This window comes from Ciona robusta, chromosome 7 (genome assembly GCF_009617815.1).
Source record: "Ciona robusta chromosome 7, ASM961781v2".
NCBI classification, from domain to species: Eukaryota; Metazoa; Chordata; class Ascidiacea; order Phlebobranchia; family Cionidae; genus Ciona; species Ciona robusta.
In genome coordinates, this window is record NC_143241.1 from 5,812,580 (window position 1) to 5,830,358 (window position 17,779).

The 17,779-nt window shown below is 41.4% G+C and overlaps 1 protein-coding gene across 4 annotated transcripts in view; it reads left to right on the plus strand.

The window, feature by feature from the left end:
- Positions 1-13,331, plus strand: part of LOC149734151 (focal adhesion kinase 1-like) — a 70,352-nt gene extending 57,021 nt beyond the window's left edge. For all 4 annotated transcript variants that reach the window (XM_089880622.1, XM_089880623.1, XM_089880625.1 and 1 more), the window contains 8 exons: positions 3,254-3,356; positions 9,515-9,670; positions 9,873-10,010; positions 10,944-11,046; positions 11,270-11,373; positions 11,679-11,834; positions 12,080-12,269; positions 12,566-13,331. In XM_089880622.1, the coding sequence (XP_089736748.1) occupies positions 3,254-3,356; positions 9,515-9,670; positions 9,873-10,010; positions 10,944-11,046; positions 11,270-11,373; positions 11,679-11,834; positions 12,080-12,269; positions 12,566-12,762 (1,147 nt within the window). In that variant the 3' untranslated portion in view covers positions 12,763-13,331. The remainder of the gene's footprint in view (positions 1-3,253; positions 3,357-9,514; positions 9,671-9,872; positions 10,011-10,943; positions 11,047-11,269; positions 11,374-11,678; positions 11,835-12,079; positions 12,270-12,565) is intronic.
- The last annotated feature ends 4,448 nt before the right edge of the window (positions 13,332-17,779 follow it).

Below are 17,779 nucleotides of genomic sequence, written 5' to 3' on the forward strand. Positions count from 1 at the left end.
TTATCACGATTTGCAGATCTGTATTTTGTACTGAGTTAAAATAGTATCGCGTTACCGGTCACAGACCTGTTATACTATATGTGAGTATGTGAATATAATACGACGTCTTCACGGGTGAGTACGAATTCAGTTAACGAGCAGTAACAGCTAAATTAAAGCGTCACAGACAGTTAATACAACACGTTAAACAGAAGCTGCTAGCAGTACAGCTGCGCATACAAGGGAAAGGGCTGGAAAGTGCTTTGTACAGCGTCGAGCCGGTACAGTGGCAAGTGTACATAAGAATTAGCTACCTATAACGCCTTAATAACCGTGTTTGAAAAGGAATTACCATTTTTCTTTTATCTAAGTCGACTGCGGGTATATCCGGGTGTACGCAGATTTTATTAAGTGCTTGTTGACGGATGGTAAATTTACCTTCATTTTTCAGCTTTCTGTAGTATTTATTTAGTTCGAATTTTTCATAAAAGTTCTTTAGGTAGAATTACATGCGGTTGGCATGACCGTAGATATGGAGGCTATTGGTAAACCTGAAGAAAAGCGAAAATTCATTAGAGAAATGAGATTCCCGGCCTCAAGAAACTCATCCTTTGAAGGCCCGCCATCGCCGACTACAAGCGGGTATAGCGAGTTGGACAGTGAGCCAGACGCACATGACAGCGGCCGCGTGAGTGAGCTAGAGAGCAGCCCGAAAACCTCGACCCGATCATCGAAACGTCCGTTAAGAAACAGCCGGAGTTCAACAGCCTCAAGCCCGGCGCAGCAAGAAGTTGTCGTCGATGGTGGCGTCCTCCGCGCGCTGCTGGTTTATGTGCGAGAAACCCGCATCAGGCTCGAAGAAAACGAGACCAAAATGAAAGATATGAAAGCCACGATGGAGACGCAGGAGCGCAATTTCAACGAGCGAATGCTTACCGTTGTAAAATCTCTCGTGTCAATCAATACAAACAATAAACAGAGTATAGATAGAGGCACGCAACTCAATGCTTCCCCCGAAAGACCCGTCAAATTAACGGAACTAGATGTCCTCATCACAGATTCGTGGAAAGATGACGTCAGAGATGGCGTCATGCCAACTGCGAAGCTCGCCTCTTCCGAATCTGCTGACACAGTCACAGTCGACTCTTCCACCCTTAGCATTCAGTTAGTTACAGACATGGAAAAGGAGAATAATAAACAAGAGGAAAAACCAAAACTACAACCAGTTTATGCTGTAGTGAAAAAGAAGAAAAAACCAAGCACAAGTGCTTGCGTAGAAGCTTCCGATGATTCGGCACCAGCATCGAGTCATGATGACGGTGGCAGCTTTCCAGAATCCCCTCCTATGACGCAACAGTGCAATAGTGACTCAAATAGCTCAGCAGTAAACACGCACAAGATCTCCGTACAAGCAGAACAGAATGAGAATACGAGTAACGACGCCACGAAGCAATCACCAAAGAAAGCTAGACCGCAATCCGAATCTGTGTTAGACGCACCAGGCAGAAGAGAACTAATACACAGGCCGTTTTCCTCAGATGCTCTGCATGATGCTAAGAGTGAAGAACTGTTAGACCGATATTCAGCAGACGGCTTTTACATCAGTCCGCGCCGACCTATTTCCGAATCGACCGAGGACAGTTCAGTTAGCGCGAAAGACGATTCGCCACGAAAACGAGCAAGCTCAAACATTGCGAAAAAAATTGGCAAAGATCTAAAAAGCGGGATGTTAGTGTCAAAGTTTAAACGCAAGCTCTACGACCGAAAGAACCAGAAAAACAACCGAAACGAAACCACTTGTACCGAGATCTCTAGCCCATCTTTTTACAAACCAACTCCGCAGATTGACGAATGCACCGAATTGGAATTCAACAACAACAATCATCCTAATGAAATGGTCTTAAAGCAACCGAAGTCGTTTTTGAGTTACACCAACAGGGCCGAGTCACAGTTACCGTACAGGTATAAATTAGACAGTACTGGGACGAACACAGACTCTAGAAGAAGCACAGATACATCGGACGGACGAAACTCTCAAGTCGGAAGGAATAAATACGAAACAATTGAGATCGTTAACCAAGACCACATAGACCCAGCATATGAGAGCGTTCAATTTAAGCCAAGGCCAGAACAAATTCGCCCGCCTTATCAAATCCCGTTAAAGGACCCTGATAACGCTAGAGTCACAAAGAGTCCTAGAGGACCAGGGAGCCCAAGGCCACCTCGTGCCCCCCTTTCGACAAGTTCAAGTCGACCAAGTAGTTCTTCGTCTGCTTGCTCGTCAACAGAGGGCGAAGTAAAACTGCCACAAACTGTAAAAAACCAGCTGTATCACCCCACTGAAATAAAAACCACAGTCGTTAGTGGTTACTGCCATTGCTACAAGCAAAACGAAGTCGGATCGCCCAAATTTCGTCTCACAGATGACGTGTTTGTGACTGACGGGTAATACATTTAAATAGCAATTCCTCCAATCTGCGACTTGTTTAGTTTCTTAATAATTAGCGAATTTTCTTGGAACGAAAACAAATTGCTCTTAGTCATGTACCGCCTTGGTTTTAAAGCAATAATGTTTTCGGTAATGCATATCAATCAGTTGGCAATAGTTTAATTATTCATTAAATAATCGGCTATAAATTACCGAATTGTCACATTTCCCGGACCTACTTCTGTGCATTGTTTTCAATGCTCGATGATTAATAAGTTTTCATTTTTGCGTCATCGCTGCGGATTGCGTCTACAAAACAACCGGTACAATTGTAAGAACGGTGCGTAGATTCAGTAAGTTTGTTACGTATGCCTGTCAACAATATCTCTTCGTCATACTTTTGTTTAGGTCGTTTACAAAACAAAGCTATATACTTCGAATGCGAAAACATAAACATAGTTTTAAGAATTTCTTAACACGTTCTGCTTGCTTTATAGAGACAAATTATGAAAAAATGCTTTAAAAAAATGTTACAACACTCTCAAAAATATGTGTTCATTATGTTATACAAACATTTTGGCTCACAAAATACATTATGCCTACTTATATTCCACATGGGTTGCAGCATACTTTGGCAACGTCACCACCGTGAAAGGAAATAGTTCGTTTCAGTATTGCCGTTTTTCCGCGTGTAAAATCGCTCAACAACGCCACCGTGCGGTTGTTAAAAATACAACTTGCGGCGCAATTGCTATTATTTTCTTTTCCTGAAACTTCATTAACCACTGAACTTAATTTACGAATATGCATACGTGTATATTGTATTTACGGTTTTCATTTTTGCAGCATCATACTGGATGACGTCACACACCAACAAGACGAATTACGAAGACTTGAAAGTGGAGGTGTAGCTGCCCAGTGGCATGGAGCCGACGAACCGCCACCTAAAGTAAGCTTGGCATTTATTATTGATAACCCCTATTGTAGAAATATGTGTTTCGGCACAGAAATAAAAATGCATAAGACGGAACCGTTAACACATAATGTCCCAAATTCCGTGTTTTTAATAATTAACACCTTTTTAGAGCCGTGAGGATACGGTTATATAATTCTGTTAATAGTTTTTATTGCTACCAAGTGGGACGGTAAAAGGTAGTGAAAACATGCACCATCTTACCCCATCTACTCTAAATGTAAAAGTTTTTTATCAACATAAAAAGCTTTGCAACCATGAATGCAGAAATGTCAAGTAAAAAAATTAAGAACCGCTGCACAAAATGATCATAACGAATTTGGCAAAATTCACTGCGCACAAGTTACGTTGCGCCTTTGCATAAGTAGGACTCTTATAACGAACCTTTGCCCCCAAACTCCAATTAAACGTATATATTGCGATCCTTATTCCAATTTCATTTTGGAATCGCTTCTATTGCGTCGGAACCACAGTCATCATAATGTTAAGTTGAATAGTTCACAAACTTATTCATGTGAATAGCATGTTCATACGTCATGTTTCTATGATTCTTCAGAATAACATTGGCACTGTGACGTAGTTGAGGCACGTCATACCTTAGAAAAAAGGACATGTATAGTAGCTACGATAGAAGCACGCATACATAACATATAACTCGATACAAATTATTTTTCTGACCAGAAACTGTATTCATTTTACGACCTTTCCTTTATTACGTCACAATTGCTTCTTACACGTCACAAACTCATTACCAAGGCTAAACAAAAACACTACTGTTTCCGTTTTGAATATTCAACATAATTCATATTAGTTGTTTTCTTTATCCTAGCCGCTGACGTAGTAATGTGACGTCACAATTTGGCTTCAGCATTAAAAATTGTTTGCGCGCGTTTTGCCTCGTCTGTTTCCGTTGGCAGTTTCTGTGACCGCAGTATTGGCAACACGCTGAGTTTAATTGACACCGGGCTTCCGAAATCGTTTACAGCTCCTCCGAGAAGCCATTATTTATTACCTTATGTCTCTTGCAAGTTACTTGCTAATTATTCCGGCCTGGAGTCTAAATTTAAACTCAAAGGACGCTGTAGTTCCACTGTAATAATGTTATTCAGACTTTCGTACGAAACAATCGTTATATCGGAGTTTTATGACGCTGTTTTGATACTTGACGCGTAATTAACAAATATCGCGCGGTTTTTGTATATAGCTTGCAAAATTGTAAAGCTATATTTAAACTGTGACTTGCACAATGAACTAGGCTGTCTTATTCCTATATTCATCTGCGATTTTATTCAAGAAGTTTATTCAGTGTTAGTTGTAATAATCCAGTTGCAAACGTATATGGCTTTAAAATTTTCTATATACGTTTAAAATTTTATTTCCAAACTGTGCTACAAGTGAAACGTGTTTATAGTAAAATATCATGAGATTTTAATGTTTAATTCGAAAATTTCTAAAAAAATGAAGACATTAATACAGACTGTGTCTAATTTGTTAGGCTTAATTTTATTTCAGGGATCTTAAAACTCTAAAAGTCGTGTAATTATTTCATATAATAAAAGGGTTGTCTTTTTAAAGGTTAACCACCCCGTCTGGGCATAGTACCGACTAATTCGACTTAATTAACATTTAAAACAAGCGTAAAGCATCCAAGTTTGGGTTAAATGAAGAGAAAGGAAAGAAATTGGAAACAAAATTGTTTATTTTCAACCCGTTTCCGAAATTACTCACACATTGCTTGGGAAAGGGATTTTTCACACGCTGATTTGAGAAAATCTCTTGCTAATATATAGAGGGTATTGCAGGGACAGCTGGGTCTACGTAGTATGCACGTACGCATCTCCAAAAGCCAAGTAAAAAATAAAGAAGGAATATAGTAGGGTTGGGGGAAGATGGGATACATTTAGCACATAATACCTAACTATCCTGATCGTGTTTTAAACAATTAATACCGGTCTATGTGAGTCGTAATGGTGCGATTTTATAATTCTTTGAACGCTTTTTTGTTTTTTGTTTCCTATTAAATAGAACGATAAAATAGAATGGAAAGGTGTCCCATCTTTCCCTACCCTACTATATATTGTAAAATATACGAACTTTTGTTAAATTTCCCATAGTTTTAAAAGCAAAAGTAATAAAAACGAAATTTGTTATCTAAATTAACAAAAAAACGTATTTTGGATATGTGATTTTTTGTTTGTTTTTAAAGTTTAAATACACTTCGAAAAACGCCGTTCTGTAATTCCAGCCCACGTTAAACATGATAAGGCTTTCTACCAAAACATTTTGTCATTTTTAAAAACGTATTATTACATCACAGAACAAATAATCACGTTGCATTCGCTTGTTCTAATTATAACTCTCAACGCCCGGAAATCTACTTACGTTTTCGACCTTTATTTTCAAAACGAATTTGTTTCAATGCCTTTAAGAGATGGCAAAGACAGCTTTTAACCCAAAAACTGCTCACGGAAGTAAAAGTGAAACAATGAAATATGTAGTTGTTTAGGTTTTAGGCGATTATTTGCAGAACTCAAATCGTTTTATCAATCTATGAGAGTCGTTAGGGTACGGTTTTATAATTCTTTGAATGTTTTTGTTTACTACTAAATGGGACAAAGAAACAGAATGAAAAGGTGTTTCATCTTTCCCCATTTAACCATATGTTATCTTTTTTATAAGTTTCCGATTTTAAGCAAAAAATCGAGACTAATAATTGATAAGCTCCTATTTTGTCTTGTGGTAGCATCTAGTAAGTTGCGTGCAGTTACTAATAAAGTTAGCAGCTAATCTGGCAATATTACAGTTCATTCGAGCCCATTGTACCCCTGCTTCCGCTGTTATACCTCATATAACCTGTACTGACACTTAAGAACTACCTTAGCTTTCCTTGATATTTTAAACATTCGTTACCGATATAACGTCAACACTTTCAGTTTTTACCACGAAGTGCGTGCCAGCTGTATCTACGTCACAAATAGTGGTTGTTACGTCATAAAACGGCTTGTTTCTCGTGTGCCTGGATTGTTTAGGCCAGGATACGCGCAAAAGGAGAATTGTGGTTAATTGAGAAATATAAACCTTAAGAAAAACTTGACCAGTGTGTTTATAGGAAAGTGCGTATTAAAAGATTATTTAAGGGCAGGAATTGTGTTAAGGCTAGCCATACACGACAGAATGAAATATAGGATAAGGTTCAGAATTTTAAAAGGGATTTTTTTCTTGTACTGTAAAGGCATATATGTATAACTTTGTGTTACAAAAGTGTCAGAAATTGCTAGATTTTCAAAAAATGCTAGAGAAAAAAAACGTTTTAACAAAAATATTTTTGTACTGTAAAGACCGTAAAGATAAAGCTTTGTATTTTAAAAGTGTTAGAAACTAGATTTTAAATGTCTAAATAGTTAGGCGTCAGAGTCGCTTTATTTATACGTATAGTTCCTTGTGTAGCGTTATGTATAGTCATATCATATAGAGTATAAACAGAATGTTTATTATCCATAAATAAAGCGTAACTTTTAATCATAATGTGTCATATCCATATACGCGATTATATCATAAGTAACGTATTGTTGTTTATTAGATATATCTTCAATTGTTTTGTCTGTGCAGTAACAATGGCATAATAAAGACGCGTTTATACGCTCTTAAATTGTCACGTCTAACTTTCATATTTTGCCTATCAGCCGTGATTTTTAACGTGATTGTATTAAGACGCATATTATAGACATAGACGTGTTTTTGCGATATATTTTAAAATTGTTGTGACGTAACATTTTCCCAAATCAGCAGCGATTAACAACGTGTTGTGTAATAATAAGCATTTTAAAATCACAGCGAATGTTAAGTGACATTGCGGTTTCTAAAAGGTCAGCGCAAATAAAGGAAGTTAAGAAAAAGTCTACAAGCAACAAATTTGTTTAATTCCGTGCAGCGGTTATAGGAGGCGAAGTCGTGTTAGGGGTTGTAGTGTTTTAACAGCCGTGTTGTGGAAAAGTAAATTTTTTGGGCACAGCAAATTTACGTAAGGAATATTCCAAGAATTCTGTTCAGTTAATACGTATTGCAATTAGAAATAAGAGTAATTTACAGACAGAAAATACACTTGTAGCACGAATGTATAAAAATGTTTATAGTAAAGTAATTGTCAACTAGTTCGAAAAGAAATATGAAGACATTAATACAGACTAGGGATGTGCCGAGCCGAGCCCGAACTCAAAAGCTCGTGCCCGAGCGTCTCCTTTTTTGATGCTCGGCGCTCGGCTGAAAACTGGGCCGAGCGCCGAGCCTTATGCTATAATGTTACACGCGAGAGCGAAAAATATTAAAAATGAAAAAAAAGTGAAGCTCCTAAGAGATAACGAGACTGGTCAGCGTAGCTTTCTCTTTAATTGTTTTTCGTTCGTTGTGAATTTGCTCTCTCGCAAGTAACGAATCGCAACGTCAGCAATTTGCCGGTATCGAGTTACAGCCGGTGTCGAATTACACGAGCGCCCAATGATTTCGTATCAGATTTTAAATAAAAAGCCAAAAACTCTTTAACTTTTTTATAATGAAATATTATAAATTGCTGCAACCACGGTATTGCAACCACATGACAGCCCCCTTAACCGCAGACACGCACGCAACCAGAAAATGCTAAGACGCACACGCATACGCGTTGCATTCAATATAACATTCCTTCGCTTGGAATTGGAACAATTTTTCATTCAATTATTACGTCAGGTGTCCTATCGCAAGGTAACTATTAATTATGACGTTTCATAATATAACAATCGGGAGGAATGTGCCCACTGCCCAAATTGGGCAGCCAAACCAACCACGAGATCAAACCATCGTGTATCAACGTCACATTTTTACACTCTGCGCGGCGTATGAAATAAAGGAAGACGCATGCGGTAGCATACATTCCACACGTAACAAACGAAGCAATCGTTGTGAATTTATTCTCGTGAAAAATGATGTAATGAAACTCTGTTTCTCGTGCGGTGCCATCAAACGATGTTTTTTTGGCTTCAGTCCAAGCTCGGCCGGGACGATACTTTGTAATATCATATTGCAATTTATGTTGGTTCCCATTTACTGATAGCGTCGCTCCTCGCTCTTATATTTCCACCAATTAAAACTCACATAATCGCGATTTACCTGCATTTAAACTAATCATCAGAAACAAAAATTATACACAAACTGCAGATCGTATAGAAGCGAATAAAACACGATTGTTTTCAACAATCTCGTTTGTGATGTAACGATCGTAAAGGTTTATTCTGACGTAAATAACCGTTACCATATCCTAGATGAACATGCGTAGAAACGTGCCAGTTGCGCCACTGGCTGTAACAAGTATATATATTTTTTTTAATTAAATACTTTTTGTATGAATTTTACATTTTGCAACAGTAGAAATTACGAAACGAGACGCGTCTGTAACCGCAAACCACATGTTCTGTATTATTTTGATTAGCGACGCTTTTCGGCTGAACAGGAACGCATTCTCGTACGCCTTTCTCCTTGATGACGTCATAGGTGCTCGGACTCGGGCTCGTGCCGAGCTTTTCGTTGAAGCTCGGCGCTCGGCGAACCCGAGCTTTTTCAACTTCAGCACATCCCTAATACAGACTGTATTGTATTTGTTAGTTCCAAACTATTTTAGCTACTGTTTATGGGTAAATTTTATAACCGTTGTATATTTCAGCAAATTTTCGTAAACTTTATAGTCAAATTAGGGTTTAATTTGTGTTGTTGTTGTAAAAAGTATCAAAAATGAAAGTGGCCGTCGGTGTCGCGTTGCCCAGCAACAACCCTGAGTTTGAAAAACTGAATGAGACGCTACATTTGCTCTCACAAGTTTCTTTATCGTTACGCACCTCCAATGTTGTGGAGGCGGATTTAACCCCAAACGGGATCGAGTCTTTTAATGGCGGTCTGCCGGAAAATAGCGACCTAAACCCGGTCGAATTCAAATGCATTGAGTCGATGTCTAAGATTACAAGAAACGATAATGGGCGCATAGCAAAGCGACTGGTAATATTTTAAACAAAACTTCTTATCATAAAATCTATATTTTGCAAACTAAAAATATGCATTTTAATGTTTTTTTACATCAGCATTTTTTCATGAATTTCTTTCTTTTGCAGCCTAGTCGCCCGGGATTTCCCGGTAGTCAAGGGGCAAGAGGTTACCCACCCCAACCTGGGACCCAAGGACCCCTCTACCAACCCACTAACCAAGGATACTTAGGGGGCAGACCTGCGATTCCACCCAAATCTGTGCCAAGGATAATGACAGCAGAGGTTCGTATTATAACTCGTATTTTTTTTTCTAAAAAAGGAATTTTGAAATATGAATATATATATACTTTGAACATATATAGACGGTTCATGTTTTCACTTTCTTACATTTTGTAGTAAGCAGAGAACATTTACGCATTTTATAAACGTATTTTCACGACTCCAAATCGCGTTTCTTTATAATTTAAATTTTTCCACGTGACAGGAATTGGCCAATCACGAAGCGCAGGAGAAGTTACGTCAGCGACAGTTTGAAGATTCCAAATTGGAAGAAAAATTGATGATTCAAAAGAAACAAGCGGAGGCTGATAAACTATGGTTGCAACAAGAAGAAGAACAACTGGTAGGTTTTATTTTTTATGCTGTTTATCTTCCTAGTTTTTTTTGATTAACTTTAGACGCAGAATTTTGGAAACTTTAAGAGCGCATCAATAATTTTTACTTTTAAGCAGACTTTAACTTAACTTAAACGAAAATTTTGGTTTAGTTTGAGTTAGCCTATAAGAGCGCGCGCTAATAACTTATAGTTATTCTGATTGGAAAACTGTAAGTTTTAGTTTGTTTTTAATCTTTTTTAAAACACCATTAGGAAACATTGGATCGTATACAATACCGGTATTTTCTTACCGCAAATCTACAATTTCGCTGAAATTGCAACAAGTGAATCTCATGTATTTTATATTTTGACACGCACTGTAGCGCACCATTACGTTAGTTTTTATTTTAGCTTTATTACCTACAGTGCAAAGACAGAGCGGCCTATTCCGCATGTGTGTAATTCGTGTAACTTCACGGACTGAATTAATCAGAATGTAAGCACGCGTCTCACGGCGCCAGAAATGCGTGTACACGAAGTCCCTTATAAGAAGCTGGCCATTAATTTCTAAGAAACTTGCGGGAAAAAAACCTAACCCAACATTTCACGTGTTGGCTAAACATTGCGTCAAATATTATACGAATTGACATCCTAGTTTCGCAACTACGTTTAGACGCCGAGTCGGCAATTACGATTTATTCATAACTTTATATTATGCTTTTGAACCGTGGTTTACTATACTGCAGTATTAAGTCACACTGTAGACGTTTGTAAAACGCCTAGATTTTGTATTATATAAAGTTTTAAGTCTGATTTGAAAACTGCTAGCAATATTTTATTTGTAAAAACTAACGTTTCGTCGCCATGCCCCAATACATCTCAGGGTATGCTGTTAAGTGTTTTGTTCAAGAAACTTTATAATATATCTGAATCAAAAATGTAATGATTTGTTGTTTACAGAAACCTGAAAGAACTCCCTCTAACGGCGACTTGGAGGAACAGGACCCTGATCATCTTTATCAAAGTGCTGATGAGGTCAGACAACGAAGAGAAGCATCTGCCGGTATGTATTTGAACATCTTATTTTCTTTAAATTTGGTTTCTTCTTTTTTATCGTCCAATTTGGTAGTAAACAAGGAATATTTACAGATTTATATTACCGTATCCTCCCGACACTACAGCGTTGTTATTTGTTAAACATACGCTTAGGAAATTGTGATAGCCTGTGTTATGCTACAGTGAATTATTATAAATTCAAATTAAAAATTGCCTTTATTACGTCACAGGGAGAAATGCGGTCGACGTTGCCCCTCCACCCCCCTCTATGCCCCCTGCCAAGCCACCCCGTAACCCCCCAATCAAAGATGTACAAGTCGCTCAACCGAGACCGGTAAGATACGCGATTAATTACGTCAATCTAATCAGGTTGATGTCATCAAATTTGACGTAACTGAAATACAAATCCATAAATCGGGCCGAAGATGGCTTTCATTTGAAAACTATTTTAATATTTTAAGCTACAATGATTAACAGGGCCAACTTCGATAAATAGTTAATTTCAACTAAAGTAATCCGCTACTTGTAAACGCGTGACACTCCTTATTTTTTCCATATTTACCCGAAATATGAACACAACACTGAGCATAGGGTATATTTAGCTATTTTTTTGTATTTATTAAGCATTGTTCTTTTTAGCCAACCTTCGAAGAAGTAAAGCCGACTCCAACCATGAAATTAGACAGAGAAGGCGACGCTGTGTACAGAGATACAATGTTGGTAGTGAAAGCTGTTCTTCAAGCTAACCAAGAAGTTATGGCTGCAAAACCAGACGAGATTTTTGTTCTTGTAAAAGTACGTTATAAATAGGAAATATTAAACTTTTTAAGGGAGTTATTTTTAGATTTGTATGTTTTATTAAAAAAATGGTACAAATTTTTTGGATTAAGTTTTGGTTTATTGGGAACTTGCAATATAGAATCTGGTAAAAAAAACTTGCTTAAACTTGCTTTATTTTTTGGATTAAATTTTGGTTTATTGGGAATCTGGTAAAAAAAACTTGCTTTACCCCACGCATATTAACAATTTCTATCCCATAGAACATTGGTAAAGCATTGAAGGAGCTGTGTACAAGTCTCGACCAAGAAACTCCACATTTACCACCTGAGTATCACAGAGAGATTGATATGGCTCAAAAAACAACCAACAAAGACTTATCACAAGTTATAAACCAGATGAAACTGGTGAAACGATTTTATTCAACTACCCAAGTCACTGACTACAAAAAGTGTAAGTGAATGTATGAGATTGAGGTCTACTAGATTTTAAAGGTCGCATCTGCCGGAAGTAGTTTGATTGGGAGAACAAAGCAATTAAATTTGTTGCAATTTAGGTTTATAGGAACTTGATATATATAGTGTGGGGTGAGATGGATACTGTTTGCACATAATATCTCATATTTCTGTCGAAACGGCGTTGTGGTGTGTTCCTGCTGATACCCATTTACAGTAATATATCCCCTACAAGTAATTCTAAATATAGGCATACGAGGAAACATGTGTTTTGATGCATGTATTTAATTATAGGCATGATGGCTGCAACTCAAGTTCTTGCAATGGACGCAAAGAACCTGCTCGATGTTGTCGACAAATCTCGTTTGCAAGCCCTCGCTGGAGCCAGCAACGGCCATGCCACTTCGAACCCCGAGGAACCCAGCGGCGAATCTGCGGACCCCGACCACACCTTACCCCCGCCACCGTCAGAACTTTTACACGATGCATGAAGGCGGTGGTAAAAGAGTCCTGTTAAAATTCCTCTCAACCTGGTTCGAGTTGCTCCGAACGTTAAGCGCGAGTAAATCAAGTCGATAGAACATACCACTGACCGTGGAACACCAAAGCACTTGTCGGACGTTTTGTGTTTTTTCTATTTTTATCTTCTAATATTTTGACGAATTCTGACCATACAATCGCATACCTTCGTAAAGCAATTCTGTGAACATTATTCCAAACGTAAGAATAGTGTAGAGTGAAATTTAAACTCAAACTAAATTACCTGTTACGACCTGCTGATCAGTTTATGCTTCCTTTACGTTTTGTTTTATCAAACAGTAAGCGGTTCACGCTTTAAGCGATATTAAATCACGAGCAGTAACTTTATATTACGGTAAAATAATTTTATTTTCTGCCCAAAACTTTATTCAAAAACTCAACACCAACTGTTTTTCCATACTTGGATAATATGACACGATGAGACCTTTTTGGCTGCTGTTTCTACTTGTATTTATTTGTTCTTGATATATTCTGCTAATTTCCAAGGTTTCGTTGCCGAAATACAAACGAAGTAACGATATATTTGAGTTTAAGATAGTTTCTCTGTGTAACCATGAAAGATCTAAATCTAAATTACCCCTCAATATAATAATAATAAAATTAAAAAATCAGTCTTACTCTAGGCGACCCATAATTAACACATAGGCAACCGGTAGGTGGGTGACCGGTAGGTAGGTGACCAGTACGCAACCGGTAGGTAGGTGACCGGTAGGTAGGAAACAGGTGGGTTTAGGTGACCGGTAGGTAGGTGACCGGTAGGTTAGTGACCGGTAGGTTGGTGACCGGTAGGTTGGTGACCGGTAGGTAAGTGACCGGTAGGTAGGTGACCGGTAGGTATAGGTGACCGGTAGGTATAGGTGACCGGTAGGTAGGCGACCGGTAGGTAGGCGACCGGTAGGTAGGCGACCGGTAGGTATAGGTGACCGGTAGGTAGGTGACTGGTAGGCAACCGGTAGGTAGGTGACTGGTAGGCAACCGGTAGGTAGGTGACTGGTAGGTAGGTGACCGGTAAGCAACCGGTAGGTAGGTGACTGGTAGGTTGGTGATCGGTAGGCAACCGGTAGGTAGGTGACCAGTAGGCAACCGGTAGGTAGGTGACCAGTAGGCAACCGGTAGGTAGGTGACCAGTAGGCAACCGGTAGGTGGGTGACCGGTAGGTTGGTGACCGGTAGGCAACCGGTAGGTAAGTGACCGGTAGGTAGGTGACCGGTAGGCAACCGGTAGGGAGGTGACCGGTAAGCGACCGGTAGGTTAGTGACCGGTAGGTAAGTGACCGGTAGGTAGGAAACCGGTGGGTTTAGGTGACCGGTAGGTAGGTGACCAGTGGGTAGGTGACCGGTAGGTAGGCAACCGGTAGGTAGGTGACCAGTAGGCAACCGGTAGGTAGGTGACCGGTAGGCGACCGGTAGGCGACCGGTAGGCGACCGGTAGGCGACCGGTAGGCGACCGGTAGGCGACCGGTAGGTAGGAAACCGGTGGATTTAGGTGACCGGTAGGTAGGTGACCGGTAGGTTAGTGACCGGTAGGCAACCGGTAGGTAGGTGACCGGTAGGCAACCGGTAGGTACCGGTAGGTAGGTGACCGGTAGGTAGGTGACCGGTAGGCGACCGGTAGGTAGGAAACCGGTGGATTTAGGTGACCGGTAGGCGACCGGTAGGTAGGAAACCGGTGGATTTAGGTGACCGGTAGGTTAGTGACAGGTAGGCAACCGGTAGGTAGGTGACCGGTAGGCAACCGGTAGGTAGGTGACCGGTAGGCAACCGTTGGGTACCGGTAGGTAGGTGACCGGTAGGTTAGTGACCGGAAGGTAGGTGACCGGTAGGTAAGTGACCGGTAGGTAGGTGACCGGTAGGTAGGTGACCGGTAGGCAACCGGTAGGTAGGTGACCAGTAGGCAACCGGTAGGTAGGTGACCAGTAGGCAACCGGTAGGTGGGTGACCGGTAGGTTGGTGACCGGTAGTTAGGCAACCGGTAGGTAGGTGACCGGTGGGTTTAGGTGACCGGTAGGTAGGTGACCAGTGGGTAGGTGACCGGTAGGTAGGTGACCGGTAGGTACCGGTAGGCAGGTGACCGGTAGGCGACCGGTAGGTAGGAAACCGGTGGATTTAGGTGACCGGTAGGTAGGTGACCGGTAGGTAGGTGACCGGTAGGTTAGTGACCGGTAGGCAATCGGGAGGTAGGTGACCAGTAGGTAGGCGACCGGTAGGTACCAGTAGGTAGGTTAGTGACCGGTAGGTAAGCAACCGGTAGGTAGGTTAGTGACCGGTAGGTAAGCAACCGGTAGGTAGGTGATCAGTACGCAACCGGTAGGTAGGTGACCGGTAGGTTGGTGACCGGTAGGTAGGCAACCGGTAGGTAGGCAACCGGTAGGTAGGTGATCAGTAGGTAAGTGACCGCTAGGTAGGTGACCGGTAGGTAGGTGACCGGTAGGTAGGTGACCGGTAGGCGACCGGTAGGTAGGTGACCGGTAGGTTAGGTGACAGGTAGGTAGGTGACCGGTAGGTACCGGTAGGTAGGTGACCGGTAGGTTAGTGACCGGTAGGTAAGCAACCGGTAGGTAGGTGATCAGTAGGTTGGTGACCGGTAGGTAGGCAACCGGTAGGTAGGTGATCAGTAGGTTGGTGACCGGTAGGTAGGCAACCGGTAGGTAGGTGACCGGTAGGTTGGTGACCGGTAAGTAGGCAACCGGTAGGTAGGTGATCAGTAGGTAAGTGACCGCTAGGTAGGTGACCGGTAGGTACCGGTAGGTAGGTGACCGGTAGGTAGGTGACCGGTAGGCGACCGGTAGGTAGGAAACCGGTAGGTATAGGTGGCCGGTAGGTAGGTGACCGGTAGGTTAGTGACCGGTAGGTAGGTGATCAGTAGGTAAGTGACCGCTAGGTAGGTGACCGGTAGGTACCGGTAGGTAGGTGACCCGGTAGGTAGGTGACCGGTAGGTAGGTGACCGGTAGGTAGGTGACCGGTAGGCGACCGGTAGGTAGGAAACCGGTAGGTATAGGTGACCGGTAGGTAGGTGACCGGTAGGTTAGTGACCGGTAGGTAGGTGATCAGTAGGTAAGTGACCGCTAGGTAGGCAACTGGTAGGTACCGGTAGGTAGGTGACCGGTAGGTTAGTGACTGGTAGGTAGGTGACCGGTAGGCAACCGGTAGGTAGGTGACTAGTAGGCAACCGGTAGGTAGGTGACCAGTAGGCAACCGGTAGGTGGGTGACCGGTAGGTTGGTGACCGGTAGTTAGGCAACCGGTAGGTAGGTAACCGGTGGATTTAGGTGACCGGTAGGTAGGTGACCGGTAGGTTGTGACCAGTAGGCAACCGGTAGGTGGGTGACCGGTAGGTACCGGTAGGTAGGTGACCGGTAGGTAGGTGACCGGTAGGCGACCGGTAGGTAGGAAACCGGTAGGTATAGGTGACCGGTAGGTAGGTGACCGGTAGGTACCGGTAGGTAGGTGACCGGTAGGTTAGTGACCGGTAGGCAACCGGTTGGTAGGTGACCGGTAGGTACCGGTGGGTAGGTGACCGGTAGGTAGGAAACCGGTGGATTTAGATGACCGGTAGGTAGGTGACCGGTAGGTTAGTGACCGGTAGGCAACCGGTAGGTAGGTGACCGGTAGGTAGGTGACCGGTAGGCGACCGGTAGGTAGGTGACCGGTAGGCAACTGGTAGGTAGGTGACTAGTAGGCAACCGGTAGGTAGGTAGGTAGGAAACCGGTAGGTATAGGTGACCGGTAGGTAGGTGACCGGTAGGTACCGGTAGGTAGGTGACCGGTAGGTTAGTGACCGGTAGGCAACCGGTTGGTAGGTGACCGGTAGGTACCGGTGGGTAGGTGACCGGTAGGCGACCGGTAGGTAGGAAACCGGTGGATTTAGGTGACCGGTATGTAGGTGACCGGTAGGTTAGTGACCGGTAGGCAACCGGTAGGTAGGTGACCGGTAGGTAGGTGACCGGTAGGCAACCGGTAGGTAGGTGACCGGTAGGCAACCGGTAGGTACCGGTAGGTAGGTGACCGGTAGGTAGGTGACCGGTAGGTAGGTGACCGGTAGGTAGGTGACCGGTATGTAACCGGTAGGTAGGTGACCAGTAGGTAGGTGACCGGTAAGCAACCGGTAGGTTGGTGACCGGTAGGCAACGGGTACGCGATATGTGTGTATATAGGCAACCGGTAGGTGACCAGTAGGCGTGGATACCGTTAGTACCCCTATCGGTAATTCACTTGGGCATAAGTTTCACTGTGTACATCATTTTTACAGCGGGAATAATTTTTACATAAATTATATACGATTGTATGGTAGGATATATATAGGATAGAGTACAATGGGGGAAGATGGGATACTTAAGCACATGATTCCAAATATTTTCAAAATCAAAATAGATTGCGGTTTTAGGGAAATACCACGACCATTATTATTTTATTAATAAACAACAATTCAAAAAAAATATAATAAAACACATGAGGAGTTATTTAGCAAATCGCACAACAGGTAAAATTTTACAAAATCGGAAAAACACAGGATAAGATGGGCAGTTTAAAATCATTGTTAATTTTGATTACAATGTTGGGGAAGATGGGACACTAAATTGAAATATATTTACATTAGCAGTATCGTGCAACTTGTAGGTAACATATCAAATTTAACCGGCTGTGCTAGTTCTTTTATTTGAAATTAAAATCCTATTTTCCCCTGTCTATTTTCTCTATGCATAAATCTCAGTTTTTTTTTACAAAACTAAAACTAGATTTATGAGACAAAATCAAACTGTACGAAATATTCAAGAATGATTTATGAAGCTATGAAACTAGTTTAATCGTTCACACTTGTAAACTACACAATTTCATCGGTTTTAGTATTATTTTTGCGACATTCAAAACTAGCACCTTATTATTTCGCAGCTTTTTGCTGTTTCTATTTTACATATTTTTTTTATATTTTAAAAGAGTAAAATTAGCTTTGACGCGCGTTTTATAAAGT